Source organism: Enoplosus armatus, chromosome 6, assembly GCF_043641665.1.
Source record: "Enoplosus armatus isolate fEnoArm2 chromosome 6, fEnoArm2.hap1, whole genome shotgun sequence".
In the NCBI taxonomy this organism is placed as follows: domain Eukaryota; kingdom Metazoa; phylum Chordata; class Actinopteri; order Centrarchiformes; family Enoplosidae; genus Enoplosus; species Enoplosus armatus.
Window position 1 is genome coordinate 5,855,037 of NC_092185.1, and position 16,222 is coordinate 5,871,258.

General features: G+C 41.0%; 1 protein-coding gene across 1 annotated transcript in view; it reads right to left on the minus strand.

Moving 5' to 3' along the window:
• Positions 1 to 16,222, minus strand: part of immp2l (inner mitochondrial membrane peptidase subunit 2) — a 125,117-nt gene that overhangs the window by 100,679 nt on the left and 8,216 nt on the right. Inside the window, exons 2-3 of the mRNA XM_070907806.1 lie at positions 11,928 to 12,065; positions 4,284 to 4,387 (exon numbers count right to left, since the gene is read on the minus strand). Coding sequence (XP_070763907.1) covers positions 4,284 to 4,387; positions 11,928 to 12,062 — 239 coding nt within the window. The 5' untranslated portion in view covers positions 12,063 to 12,065. The remainder of the gene's footprint in view (positions 1 to 4,283; positions 4,388 to 11,927; positions 12,066 to 16,222) is intronic.

Below are 16,222 nucleotides of genomic sequence, written 5' to 3' on the forward strand. Positions count from 1 at the left end.
TGTCTCCTTTCCCTGTGTTTCCTAAACCTGTAACCTTGGCAGTGTTAGTGCCTCGCTCTACTCACTGAGCACAGTGTCGGCATCTGTCCAAGAGCTGCTGTAACTGAGATCCCCGACTCAAAACAAACAGCGACAGGACGCTGCTACAGAGGAATGAAGCTCTGTGCTTTTGAAGGTTTCCATGGCTGCTGAGTTTTCAATGAATATTCATAGACTTTGGAACTTCATCACAACTCCCCCCACAATACCCTGCTTATCCAAGATGGCTGTCGTCAAACCCTTCAACATAAACAAAAACCAAGCGAGCCAGGAGCGGGGACTCTATTCATCTCTCATGACGCCGAGAGCGGCGGGAAACATTTCCTCCCCATCTTCGAGAAAATTATGTTTTGCAGAAATCAGTTCTGAGGCCGCTCAGAGGCAAATGGTTCTGTTCACAGCTGAACATAAAATCAATCAGGTTTGTAATGGTCTGCGCTGAGAGCATGACAAACACCCATGGCAGCGCTCAGCTCTCTGTACGCCTGCTCAGAAATACAGGGACACAATCATTTTCCTTAGCCAGCATGCACTGAAAATGAGAGACATTCTGTAAATAAGATATTACTCTACAGACTAGCGTATTCCCTTGAACAATTTTCTTTTAAAATGAGTGCCAATTATAAGCAGGAGTCAGTCTCCCCTGCAGTGTAGCTTTATCACATTTGAAATTTAAATCCAAGGCGATATTCTTGGCGAATGATAGATGCAGCTTTTTGAGGGATTTTAACTAAATCCCCGGTGATGAGGCGAGTCGATACAGATCTGTTTCACGTGGGGAGGACTTAACTATCTGTTGCTTTGAGGAAAAATTCCCTTCTTCAAAGGGCTGCCAGGTAAACAGGTGGCGTTAAGATTGGAAGACAAACAGACACAAAGGCACTGCGGGGGAGGAAGGGTGAGGTGCACGGAGCTGATAATGCCACGAGGACAGCGGGTTGAATCTAAATGTCAGAGTATTTCTGCGCTCACATGAACTTTACAGAAACAGTTATTCCATTTCCCTTTTTTAGCTCTATATGCTTAGTGCCTGTCCAGCTGTGTGATGCTGCACTGCTGGATCATTACCCTCTGCCAGAGGAACCGATTCAGCCACAACACAAGAGCTAAATGTGAGCAGCTCTCAGCCTTAGAATAGGTTAAATTACCGTTCAGAGCTGCTCTCCTGCTCTCAGCGCTGCCAGGAATAGATTTTGAGAAACATCTTTTTTTTCCCACGAAAACAAAACAGAATGTCCCTAAGAGAGACAGGCTGCCATCGAGGGGCAATTATGGAAGTGGGTTTGTCCTTCTGTCACCAGCCTGTGTACTCCACAGGCTGCACAGCAAACACCTCAAATGAAAAAACTGACAGCATCGTCCTCGCGCTATCAAACAGCTTGGAACGGCAGTCAGATCTGTCAATTTCCTCGCGTGAAATCTCACTTTCGCTGGTCTCGGGCAGCCGGCGAGGGTGCGGCTTCTCCAGTTTGAACAGGTTGAATCAATGTGTGTGACTTTCACAGAAACAGAGCGTTAATGGAACTGTAGACGTCTGAGACCGAGGACGGACATCTGAGAGGCTTCAGATGGAAAAACTTGAGTAAATCTCAGGCGAGGTTTGCCTAATGAGCGGCGACAGCTCGTCATGCACGGAGTCCATGATGTTGTTCTGCACTGTTTGACTGGATCACATTGTACCTACTTGTATTGCACGGTTTTCCCATTATGTTCAGTTCACAGCTGGTGTCGGTTCAGGTGCACTGGAAGCATGTTGGTGACATCAAGTTTGTGATATCAGCTCACTTCCAAAGGCCCCTGCTGCACCGCTGAACGGGAATGTAATGGAAAATGAAATCATATCCGTACTGCACCACTGTAGGAGCGATGCAGGTGCTCTTATAATGACAAAACAAACAAAACAACAAAACCGTTCAGTCCCACAACACACCTGGAGGCTCAGACATGCTTGTTGCCACACAGGTTTTTTTTTAGGGCTGTGTAACAACAGCTTGAGATCAAACGTGCAAGAGAATAGCAAAATGAAGAGTTGCACATAATCCTACAAAGAAGCTACAACCGAATGTAAACAATCACAAAATTAATTTTCTAACCTGGTATCCTCGTCCTCCCTGACTCTTTCTGCAATGCTCGAGATGTTTTACTCAAGTCCCGCCGGGATCAGAGAGTAGAATTACATAACTGCGGGAATTCAATAATGGTCTTGCTCAGTGCAACTTTTTATTGTTTTTGTGTGAAAGCCCTGTGAATTCAAAGGTTACTGAATGTTACTAAAGATAGAAAAGCTGAAAAACGTTCTTCAGTATTTATACTGGGAGCATACTGCCTGTGACTGACACTGACATACATGCTTGTGCTGTATTTTGTTTTATTTGGATTAGACAAGAGCACAAATGTTTTTTTTTCTTTTATGTTGTGCTTCATTGTTTTCTTTTCTTTCTTCTAATTCTACTGGTCTCCTTTCCTTTGGTGAGATTCATGGGGCCCCATTGTTTTTTTATTCCTGTAATGTGTAATAACTTGATTGTTTTAACAGAAACTTCTAACTATTGTATTTAACTAGTGTCGACCTCTGCAGAGTCTTTTCCCCAAGATGAAAGTTTTCCCATTTGTACATGAAAATGTATTTATGACCATACTTGGTACAGCCATTTTCCCCTTAGTAAAAAAACCAGTAGAACAGAAGTGATCAATAAGTCCTGTGTTAGGTAGTTCACAAATAACAGCATATACTTGTCTTTGTTAGTAGAACAGCCTATTGAGGTCTGTTACTTTGGTTCATTAGTTAGAAGTGGCTTTCACATCCATATTGCTAATCCACCATGTGAAACGATGGCACACCTCACTTTTTTTTTTAAACATTTTTCTAAATATTCCACAGGCTTCTGATTGATTGAAACATATCCACCAGCTTGCCGCCGTTGGCCCTGTGTGCATTTGCAGTGCCACTCGTCTTTAAGCATCCAAAAGTTTGATTAACAAAAGAAAGGTGCCGTAATAAAGTAACAAGACCAGAACAAAAAGAAAAAAGCATATACGCGCTTACCTTCCCTCCAGAATGTGTTTCTGGCTATGAGCTCGGGCTCAGCCACACAGTCATCAAGGTGAAAGTACTGCGAGACCAACTGCCTGGCTTTGACAGTTTGACAATAAGATTGTATAATTTATATGAATTACTCATCTCCCTGTAGCCATGAAAGACCAGATAAAGACCGGTTCTATTGTTCCCAGAGAACTAAGCACAGAAAAGCAGTTGTCATTTAAAAAGAGTAAAATAAATATATAAAGGTTTCCTTCGTTATTGCTGCTGAACCTTTCAGCTGATTTTAAATCAGACTGCTCTCAGTTGTTAATGGAAGTCCTGCGAGGCAAGTGAGAAAAACTGAGTCACAGATGAAGAAAACATTTTAAAAAGGAACTTAGAAAGATTATCCTGGCAAAAATGTATTTTTCAGCTGTTCTTAAATCATGAACACAGGAGAGAAAACAGTAGATCAGCAGTATCGTTTTTTCTCACTTGCCTCTTTGGGCTTCCGCAGGTGTTAGTTGACGTTGGTATTACAGAGAGTTGTTTACTTGTAGGATGTTGTGTTGTCCATGTTACGCTTTTTTTTTTCTTTTTTGCACCTTGGCCTCAGAGAAGAATGAAATTTGGTTCGACTGTACATCTGTATGAATAATGACACAAAACTGAAACTTGAATAATATTAAATTAAATCCACCTACAATACACGACTGACTTGAAATCATCAAAGAGATTCACGAGATGGAAAGAATGACCTCTCTACTAAGACTGAGGAATGATTTATACATTGCAAGATGAATAAAACGGATAATATGTTGGTTGGAATAATTTAAACATTTCTCTTCGTCTCTCACTCTCACTCCTTAAAATTTAATTCACCTTCTTTTTGTTGTAGGCTTTACTAATCATGGATAAATGTACGCAAATGATGTCAAGCTGAATAAAGACTTCTTGTCCAAGATTTTCTCATAAAATCAAAGCGCCAAAACAACAACAATACGTTTCATACAATGTAGTATTTCTGTTGTTTATATGTTATAAGTGATAATGTGTTCTGGACATCCCATTGCGTTTACACAGTAAGAACATACATACACACACCATACTACGAAAGGAAAGATACACCCGAGTGTATCATTAAAGAACTTAGAGATTTCACGTTGCGTTGTGTGTTTTGTAAAGAAACTGTTTGGGGCGTTTTTCTTAACAAGTTACTCACAGGACGGAGACGATGTCCCCTCGTTGGACCTGGTAGTTCCTCACACTCCAACGGTTCAGCAGGACAACGTCGCACTCCGACTCCCCTTCTGGGTTCAGGAAGGGCTGCTCACACACACAGAAATAGAAATACAGTTAATGTAAATATTAGCAATATACACATTCATGAGCACTCCCACCATATAAACATATAGTAAGTACAAAGACAAAGACACGTGAAGTGGTGAGCAGCGGTGAGTCAGTGTAACGTGTAATAGAGCAGAACTAAACAGTCTATATATAGTTTGGTCAAAAGGTTGACAACACACACACATTTGTCTTTCTATTCTTGCATACTTTCTATACTTGTACACAATACACAATTAAATGTCTAACCCCAACTCTTACCCTAACCCAAACCTTATTTCCCCAACCTAACCGGCTCGTGCCTCAGAGGGCACAGTAGTCACGCCTCAGGCAGACTGCCCAGATCAGACCCACTGTGAAAAAGAATAGCCCATGAGTCCCAACCTAACCTAAACCTTATTCTAACCTTAAAACGCTAAACTTTAAAGTCTTAAACCTTGAAAAGGATAAAAAGCAAACATGAAGGAGCAGCAATCAGCAAGGTGTTTTGATCATTTTGATTAAATAATGTCGAAAAACGCAAAGATACAAACCAAAAGAGAGGCTTTGCTGCTGCGGTAAACTGGAGAGCTTTTCTTTTAGCAACATTTTAGCAACTACGCCGCTAGCTGGCTTAGCTTTAGCTTCTGCTTATCGGTTCTTCTCAGCCTCTGAACATCATTCACTGTCGGCCTCTCCTGTTCTTCTGCTGAGCCTCTCCTACAACCTGGTGACTTGTTTTTACAGTGAATTATCACACCGCCTTAACAACGTCCCTTACGGAATGCCCCAAAATGTATGTGCTGATTTATGGATGGTAAAATGCTGCACATAGCACCTTTAGTAGAGTTTTACACAGGTTCACACCAACACTTCCATATGATTTAACATGATATATCAGCTCTTCACTGGACACTGCTGCTGGATTTCTGCTACAGTTTGCCAGCTATATTATTATGGTAAAAATAACGTGTTTTTTTGTCAATTAAGGTCTTCTCAATCTTGGCCTTTAAAAAGGAACATACAGAAGTTATTTTCATATTTAAGCTTAATAACTACAAATTGCATCCAGTTTTAGATTAATTTCCTTCTTTCCAGGCAGCCACTGGTTTCAGAGTCTGGAAACTTTTAATAGGTGATCCATGACTATTTTAATCAAAGACCTGTAAACAACATTTGAGATTTCAGTGTCAGCTGCTATTCAGCAACCTTTTAAACGGCAAGGAAAAATAACATTGGTTTTATCAGTGTAATTATTCATCACAGCTCCTCAACATCAATGATTTTGGGTCACCAACTCTCAAATCTCAGATGTTGGAGCTTCCTTGAACCTTGACGAAGTTAAACCAAACTGTTGTTTGGAAGATAAGAAATAAATAAATAGGCTAAAATATATTTATGTTAGATCTTCAAAGTGAGTGTGGAAGTCAATTTTTCACATTTTCCCCCTCATTGTCTTTCTACAAAAACAGTTTGGGATTGGTTGGTCCTCTCTCTTTAAACCAAACGACTCCCTTCTTTACTGATCCGCATGATAAAATACTTCATATAAAATTGCATTGATGCTGTTAAACAAAACTCCAAACAACCATGTCTTCCATGACAGCTCTATCAAGCGCTTGTCTACACTGCCCCCACTTCCTCCCCTCCACAACAAAAACAACAATAAAAATCATTATTCTTACAACTTGGTTTGTGTAACTTTGTCGAAGGGTCCACGCATGACGAAGCCCACTCACACCGGCGAGCGACACGACGACTGTTTCATTAAACAGGATGTGCGCAGGCCATTTCACGCTTGCTGTGGTAATTGACAGAATATATCTCTTATCTGTCGGCCCCAAAATAAATATCCCTGTGAGTGCTGTCAACCTGCAAGTTTATCAGTTAGAGTTGGATACTTCATCAGCTTCCCTCGCAGTCATATTTCCCCATATTACATGCTGGATTGTTTCTGAAACTGCTGCTGTGGTGAGTCTGTATTTATAGGAAAATGTAAAAGTGTGACAGTTCGGCGGCAGCAGCACATTGTCTGATCATTAATTTAGTTTTTCTAGAGATGATGCAGGAGTTTGAGAAACTTTGAGTATTACAGAGAAAAGTTTTCACAGTAACAATGACAGTATAAACCACTAATTCCACTGATCCACCTGTGGATTCATCATTAAAAATACATGGTGCAGAGCCAAGTGTTGTTCGGACCCACAAGACTGTATTTTAAATCGAGATCCAAAATATGTCAGGTTATAAAAATACCGGAAACAAGATAATATCAGTCCTGTTTTAGCCTCTTCACTGATTATCAGTCACTTTTAGAATTGCTTTTAAGATTTTACTGATTATCTTCAGAGCACTTCATGGTTCAGCTCCCAGTTATATTGCTTAATTGCTGCTGCCCATATGAGCTAGATCCTCAGATCCTCAGATCCTCAGATCCTCAGGCAGGGCTCTGCTGGCTGTTTCTAAGTCATTTAAAGGTGACCTGGCTTTTGCAGTCAGGGATCCTCAGATCTGGAACTCCTGCCTGAAGATCTGAGGCTGCAGAATCAGTGACATCTTTTAAATCATTTTTTTTATTCATGCGAGCACATCATTTTACTTCCAACATGTCCTGTCTGCTTAATGTTATTGGTTTTATTTTTCACATTACTTTGGGGTATTTTATTTCCATTTCTATTCTTGTATTACCGTCTGATTTTATTTCATCAGCCGTAATGTTTTTTTGTTCCTGGTTTAACCATGTAAAGCACTTTGTAACTTGTTTTGAAAAGTGCTGTATAAAGTTAATTTATTTATGTATATCTTTGAGAAATGACTTACAACTACACAATCTTTATTTGCTCAGTGAAAGCATCACGTATGTAGTGTCAGTGTGTTAGAACAGGCTGATCAGCAGCGATGAATGAAAATAACCAATTCAAACAATGTAAAAACAGACACTCAAATAACAGAAGATGATTAAATAAAGACATTAAAATAAATACACTCAGTTTATACAGCTCCTCTGTTAGATCAGGAGTTCATAAGCATCTTTAAGGAAAACAGAAAAAAAAGGCTATTTGGTGAATTCACAATTACGAGACTCAGACTCAGATAATCATGAGCCTGTCTTTTGTTCTGACATAAATTAACAGGTCAAACAGCACATATTCATAACCACCCGTTAGGCGGGAGCTCAAAAACACTGTTTCCATGACAACAACCCAAACACTGCAAAAAGGATGAAGGAGCTCACACACACACACACACACATAGTCCTCTTTCTTGCTGTGTATGTTTCTGAGTGTTCGGTCTCTTGCTGCTCTGTGATGAACCTAACCTTCTAAAATGTCTCTTAACAATAAACTGGTCTGACTTCAGGACAGTACTGTTTTTTTTAATATGCTTATTCACCTTCCTGCCGAGAGTTCGATACCACTCTTGTGTATGTACGCAATCTAAAGCTACAGCTAGCTGCCAGTCGGCTTAGCTTAGCACAAACACTGGAAACTGCATGTTTGGCTCTGGCAAAGGTAACAAAATCCACGTACCAGCACCTCCAAAGTTCACTTATTGACATGTTATATCTCATTTGTTTATTTAGTGCAAAAAAACAAAGTGCAAGGGCAACACTGTTTTACGGGGTTATGTGCCAGACAGTTTCCTCTGTATCTCCCCCACTACCTGCAGAGATGACCTTACTACCCCTCCTGACCACATACAGTTGTGTCCAAAATAATAGCAGTGTGATTAAAAAGGTGAGTAAACGTCAAAATCCCTCAAATAAATTGTATTTTAATGAACACAAATGCATTGGGGACACAGCACTTTCTATTTCAAAGCAAGAAAATTGGAAAAAGTAATTGAATTTGATAATATTTTACAGAAAGTCAAGAAATATAATGTTCAAAAAAATAGCAGTGTTGACATCTGTCTTTACAAACTCAAATGTACTGTATAAACTAAGAAATGCTTGAAGATTCAACTTTCCCGAGAATCATAAACTAATATTTAGTTGCATAACCACGGTTTCTGATAACTGCTTCACATCTGTGGTGCATGGAGTCGACCAACTTCTGGCACCGGTCAACAGGTATTGCAGCCCAGGACAATTGTACTACGTTCCACAATTCCTCTGAATTTCTTGGTTTTGCCTCATGAACAGCATTTTTCATGTCAGCCCACAAGTTTTCTATGGGATTAAGGTCCGGGGATTGTGCTGGCCACTCCATTACTTGAATGCGGTTTGTCTGGAACCATGATTTTGCTCGCTTGCTGGTGTGTTTGGGGTCATTGTCTTGTTGAAACACCCATTTCAAGGGCATTTCCTCTTCAGCATACGGCAACATGACTTCTTCCAGTATTCTGATGTACTCAGACTGATCCATGACCCCTGGTATGCAATAAATAGGACCAACACCATAGTACGAGAAACATCCCCATATCATGGTGCTTGCACCACCATGCTTCACCGTCTTCACTGTGTACTGTGGCTTGAATTCAGTGTTTGCAGGACGTCTGACAAACTGTCTGTGGCCCTTAGACCCAAAAAGAACAATCTTACTCTCATCAGTCCACAAAATATTACGCCATTTCTTTTTAGGCCACTCAATGTGTTCTTTGGCAAATTGTAACCGCTTCAGCACATGTCTTTTTTTTTTTAACAATGGGACTTTGCGGGGGCTTCTTGCTGGTAGCTTGGCTTCACATAGACGTCGTCTGATTGTTACAGTCCTCACAGGCAACCTTAGATCTTATTTGATCCTCCTGGAGCTGATCATTGGCTGAGCCTTTGCCATTCTGGTTATTCTCCGATCCATTTGAATAGTCGTTTTTCTTTTTCTTCCTCGCCTTTCTGGTTTTGGCTGCCATTTTAAAGCGTTTGATATCATTTTAGCTGAACAGCCTATCATTTTCTGCACTTCTTTATAGGTTTTCCCTTCTTTGATTAATTCCTTAATCAAAGAACGCTCTTCTTCTGAACAGTGTCTTGAACGACCCATTTTACTCTGTTTTTCAAGGACAAATGCACAGCCAGCATATGCAGCGTCAGTTGCCTTGATCCTTAAATGAGGGCCACCTGTTTAACACCTGTTTATTTCACATTATCAATGACCTCACTTATTGAACTCAGCACTGCTATTTTTTTGAACACGCCCCTTTCAGTTAATGATTCAGTTTCACAGAATCAGCAGCATGCACGCCATGCCTGTTGGGTCTGTTGGTTTTCTATACCTTTACTAAACCTTCTAGAAACTTACTTGCAGTGTAGAAGTTGAAATTTTAACAAAAACAGTGATTTATCTTGCTAGTGATGTGGGACTGCTATTATTTTGAACACAACTGTACTGTACCTCTCTGAGGCTACAGGCTATTTATGTAGCAGCACCTCAAGAGTCTACAGCCATGCTAGTGGCTCTGTGAGGTTGTACTTGAGCTAAATGCTAACATCAGCATGCAAACATGTTCACAATAATAATGCTATGTTGATGTCTTACTTAAGCATGTTAGCATGATAACATTTGCTAATTAGCATTAATCACAAAATAGAGCTGAGGGTGAAGGGAATGTCATTAGTTTAGCAGGTATTTAGTCATGAACCAAGCTAGATGGCGCCGTACTATGGTGACTTGTTATGAGCTGCTTGGAGCTTCAAATCTCACACCACCCGTCTCAGTAACAGTTTTTTTCCACAGGCAGACAGGCTGCTGAATAGCTGACGCTCCCACATGCACTGATCACTTTTTGTAAATAGTATGTATGAATTTGAACTTTTACAATTCTTCCTCTGGAGACCATATGTCTGTACCAAATTTCACAGCAACCCGTCCATTAGCTGTCCAATTATTTTAATAAAAAACAGAAATGTCAGCCTCATGGTGATGCTAGAGAAAAAGTCAGAGGATCACCAAAGTAATTAGGATTCATCGCCTGGGCAACATGGATAACGGTACCAAATGTTGTGCCAATCCTTCCAATAGGTGTTGAGATATTTCACAGGATAAGTGAACACTGATCTGCTGATGGCGCTAGAGGAAAAGTCAGGATAACTGAAGTCATTAGATTTGATCCTCTAGGGACCTTGAATATCTGTAGTAAGATTCACGACAATACATCCATTAGTTGTCCAGATATTTCCCGACCGAAGTGGTGGACCAACGGACTAACATTGCCATCCCTAAAAACTCCAACACACAGAACTGTTTCTTTGACCTGTTAGGACGTCATCACTTTATCACTTTCAGTGCATCTGGGACTTTACAGCACAAAGGAGGAGCCTTGACAAAAGCACATTATCTGCAGTCTTTGTAATATAAAAACACCAATCACAGGCTCATGAGATCTCTCACCCAATGTACTGTCAGACAGCATTATAGGAATATTTTGAAGTCCAGCGAACAAGATAGCGGCCAGCAGCAGACGACTCACTGTTGGGGTCATCGTGTCTTTACCTTTTGATAACAGCAACATATTATTATCCAGTCAGTCAGAAAATAAAGAGCGTGGATATAACTTTTACATTCTTTCTTGCAGACTTACTTGCTGCAGACGTGAATGTTGTGTTAACTTGTTTGTTTATGCAGACAGACTAAATCACAGGGGATCAAAGCTTCACATAAACAGATTAAACAGGATAAAGCCTTAACCAGAGTGAACCCAGGAGGTGCGTTACTGAGGTGAGCATGGAAACACATGCGAGAGACACCGATCTCTCCATGTAAAGGATTCAGACTCCATCAACATCCAACATCCCATTTAATTTTCCTCCTTTAAAGACAACCATTGTTTAATCATTTCATTAATGATTTTGAAAGATTTGATCAGAGTCACAAACTCTTCAGAAGCTCTCACCGAGGTCGGCTTCATGACCCGACATACACGACTACATGAATATACAACATGAACCAAAGAGCAACATGCAGTTTTAATATTCATGCTCATTAAAAATAGAGAGCAGATTGTTTTATGCATAATGCAACACACGTCGGGGATAATAAGCTGCACGACAGGAAACCAACTCGGTCAAAACCCAACAGGCACTTGTTTTTTTGTTTTTCTTTTTACATCTCTGCTTCTCAAATGAGAAGAGTGAAGGTTGTTTACGGTTTGGATGAGAATAAAAGAGGCCATGCATGGAGTGTTTGTGGAACTGATTCTTCTCCAACATGGCTACCTGTAACTACTGGTTACCACTTTTGCGAGAGAGTAATGACTTTGTGTGCAGCAGGAAAGCAGGTAGGACATGACTTGTTAACCACATCCTGTACTGAAACTTACCAACTTACTTACTGAAACTTTGATGACCAATTAATTACTTTTGTTTATGTTTTTCTTATATGCTGCCACGTAGCAGCAATTTGTTTTGGACATAGCAGCTGTTGTCCCATGATGGGTTGTTGTTCCCACAACCCATCATGTTGTCAGGATGCTGTGACTTCTGACCTCCTTGTTATCTGCAGTTTGTAAAGTTAGAGATCTAGAAATTGCAGCCGGCTCTCCTGTTGACCTCAGGGACGTCTCTGAAAACAGAGAGATTGGTGGATGTGTTGTAACTTCTCACCTGCATCGATGCTCCCTCAACTCGCGCCACGTAGGCGAATCGATCGAGGACGGTGACCGTGACGGGAACGGCGACAAAGAAGCCGCTAACGAACGCCCGCAGGTAGCGCCGTCCCGCCGTCGCCTGCTGAGCCATCACCTGGACAGGAAACGACAAAGACAGGAAACAAACATCATCAGAACCATGACGACACTAAATAGCACTCAGGTTAGATTAGACTACGTTAGATTAAACTTTATTGATCTCTGCGGGGAGAGCAGGTCGATTCAGCAGCAGGAGAGTAATAGAAAACTACAGAGGAAACACATCAGAGGAAACACAGCGAAATAGGAGCAAGCGTGTGTTGAGTGGAAGTGCACGTATGAAACGAGTGAAATACACATACACAAATGATCTAGGGTGCACCACATGGCAGCATAAGTAAATAAGTGGAAATGAAAATGAAAATAAAAATCCTGCCAGGGTTGAACCAACACTTGTTTCTGAAGGTGACTTGGGACCAATATTATGGGTATTTTTGGACTTGATGATGTGAAAAGATCTGGCCAAAATATCATCCAAATTTATAGTAAATGAAGTGTTTCCTGCAAAATCTCGTCAGGGTAAAAAAAGGTCTAAAATAGACCAAGGTTCTTTTCATGATCCCATTCTTGTGTCCCAAGACTCTCATAAGTGTAAGTGGGAGGATTTAAATCTAGTAGGAATGTCTTTTTGACATAAATGTGTTTCCCCGGAGGGTGTTTCCTGCATCCTAGCATATCCTACGTCCTCGTAGTTGCATGTAGGTTTGTTGTCGTGAAGAAACACCGGCAGTAAACCTACACACAATCACCAGGATGAAGCTATCAACTTGATTTGTCTCACTCAGACTTCTGAAGCGTCATATATGTAGTTGAACTTCAGAACACATTTTTACACAGAAAGAGGACTGTGGATTTTGCCCTCTATCTCTACATCTACAGAGTAGTCGTTTCAGAAAGGTGTTCCTCCACAGCTAGTAGGAAGAATGATTAGTGACAGATAAATCTTTCAATCCAAGCCTCTCCTTTAAGTTCATCCAGTGAAGATAAACCATCAAAGTACATGTGAACTCCATCAAGAAAATATAAACACTTATAATACTGAGTGTAAATGTAAAGGCCCGAGGATCAGATGACGTGTTAATACCAGGTGGAGACGGGCCCAAAAGTTCATCCTTGATCTCTGAAACTGCAGTTAACAGAACAACCCCATCACGAGGTCCATATAGTAGCTGTTCTGGAGCTTTTGATCGTATCAAATGATCTTCACCAGCTGATGGAGTTTGCCCGGTTGTCATTGAATTGTAGATGTTCACATTCCCATTTTTGGAGCACTTCAGCTGCTGTTTCCGAGGTCAAGAATCATTTACAGTCTGAATTTTTAAGGCAACACAGACAAGAGTCCTTAAAGTGCTCTGGAGAAAAAAATAGTTTGAATATCACCGATACCGTGACAACTGGATGAACTCAAGCTGCTGAGGAAGATCCTGTGATACGATCAAAAGCTCTTAAAACAGCTATTAAATGGACTTTGTGGTTAGATCATCTGTGTGATTTTCCTGCATATCAACTGAGCTTTGTGGGGTTCAAGCCCCCAGGATGAGAAATGAATTCAGCCATCATGGAACACCACGACCCTCGACCCTCAAAGCGATCTCACTAGAACCTGATGAGGTTAACTTCTTCGCGTACACAGCCAGTGTGGTATTGATCAGCTGTACAACATAGAGGCCTATATAACCGCATCATATTGGACTGGATAACATCCTTTTCCATTATAAGGTCAGTATTGCCCCATATATCAGTCTAACACATGTGTTGGAGCTTAATCACAGCATGAGCCTGACTGACTACAACATGCAGGAACTCGGGCGTCACAAAAAGGAGTCCTCCTCCTGTCAATTTCCACCGCAGGTTTGGCAATTGGACACTGAAAACACATCACACTGAGCCTGTTCTCCCCAGACAGAGTTTTTCATCCACTTTGCTTTTCACAGCGCGCTCCAGGAAGCCCAGACAGGCGTGAAATGACCGACCAGCCGGCAGCAGCAGCAGCACAAGCCATGCACCGCTGCCTTCAGCAAACAGCTAACAGCCTCGTCTGGACGTCCACTGTCCTCACTCTGGAGATCTGCTACAGCCATTACCTCCACATCACAAAACTTGAAACATCATCAAAAGCACACTGTACTACCTCCACGCTCTCCCCATCTGTAGTCAGAAAAGCGCCCATCACTGCAGCTGCGAACTGTCACAGTGGGAATAACAGAAGCTAATCTTCCCTATAAACCTTTCTTATAATGTGATGTCTCTACACATGACTGCCAATCATCACAACAGATATAAGAACTACTAGTAAGGAGTACTACAAAATATGTGAATATCAATATAACAAATTTCAAACATTTAGTGTGTTTACATGAAGGTTACTGTGGTAACCTGAGTTCTTAAACTTCACAAATGAAACACACTCAGAAAGCGATTACAGAAACACTGTGTTTTCTGTTCTGTGCCGTTATCAGCTGCTCCAACAATAAACTGAGACTTTGGAAAAAATACAAAAAGCCTCTTCTCCATGAAATTAATTTCACTTTTATTCATCTCTATTGAATCCTCATGTTTCGCTTGCATTTTGAGCAGCATGCAGATAACAAACTGACCACAGACCACTAAAGACTGTGTGGTGCGCCCACACAGGACCTTTGGTGAGCCGCGGGTTGGAGAGCAACTGCTAGCTTGGTGCGCTCTTAATGTTTCTTGGCCAACCCTCTGCTTTTACAGTTTCATGTGTCTCAGATTGTTATTAAAGGATGTCTTATGATGCTTGTGATTGAAATGTAATAAATCAAGTTTGATTATCTAACTTATAATCATAAGCTAGCAAGTAACGCTGGCAAGACTGTGGAGGTCGGACAGAGGCGGTACGTTAAAGATCTTTTTTCCACAAAGTCTGTGTCATAAATAATTTTAGTGTTCTGTGACTGAATAACTTCAGACTACCTTCATTTGTCGGAGGGGACAACTGTCAACTGTAAACTACCCAAACATCTTTGCTTTCACTGTCAGCGTGAAGATATTCAAGTCAAATCTTCCACCACAGTCCCTCCGAGCGCATAAGAATATGATATAAATATGTAAAACATATACTACAACCACATAAGATCACATACAATGCAGCATAACTTTACTTTAAGTTACTGTGTGTGCAGAATACACACAGTTTTGGGCAGAGGTACATTTATTTTTATAGTATGGATCAAATGCTTAAAAATGGTTCTTGTTTTCCAATTAGGATGTGTCTGTGTAAAAGAAAAAATACATAACTGTTAGCATGGACCTTGGTATGTTAGGAAGCTAATACAGTCCATTTTTCAAAAGTTAAAAAGATGTTGATGCCCTTGATTTTGAGCCCAATCCTAGAATGAATGTGTACTGAGGTTAAAAGGAGTAGTTCAATATTTTGGGAAATACCCTGATTTGCATTCATTCTGTAAGTGAGATGAGACGATCACACAGTGCACAGCTGTTTGCGCTTAAACTGCATCATCACATGAAGACAAAGCACCGCGTCCTGACTCCAACTCCATAATTTACACGCAAACATGAGATTGATCAATCTGAACTCAATGTTGGAATTACCCAAAATGCTGAACTCTTCCTTTAAATGCTCCTCTCAGTATGAGAACTATATAAATAGAATTATACCAGTTATGTCGAAACGCAGATACCAATATGTCCAACAGTAAAACACTGTAATTGTACACATCACAGACATACACACACATACACCAACAAACACATGTACAGTACTGTGAACACACACACGTATGCACATACTGTACACACACACACACACAGCGACACACACAGTGCTCCAGCCTCCTCAAACAAAGGAGAGTGTTCCCGGCCTCAGTATACGTTACGTCCTATTAAACACGGTGATCTGCCTCCGCCGGGCTTTGTAAGACATCAGTTACCCACCATGTGCTGGAGGGAGGAAACTCCAGCGCCGGAGCAGAAAATCTATTCTAGCATAACAATCCATCCTGACATGAACATATTGCCATTACACTTCCATACAGCCCGCCGCATAATTCCCCTCACAGAGAACAAGTGTATCATCAGAGGAAACTCGATGTGGAGCTTCAAGGTTTCCGCTCAGTTTTACAGTCGAGTCGTTTCTGTGCCGACACCTCGGAGCCCTGCAGCGCTCACACTAAAACGACCTTGTTTCCTGTAGTTTCCTGTCGGCACATTTGAACGCTGTGGCTGACA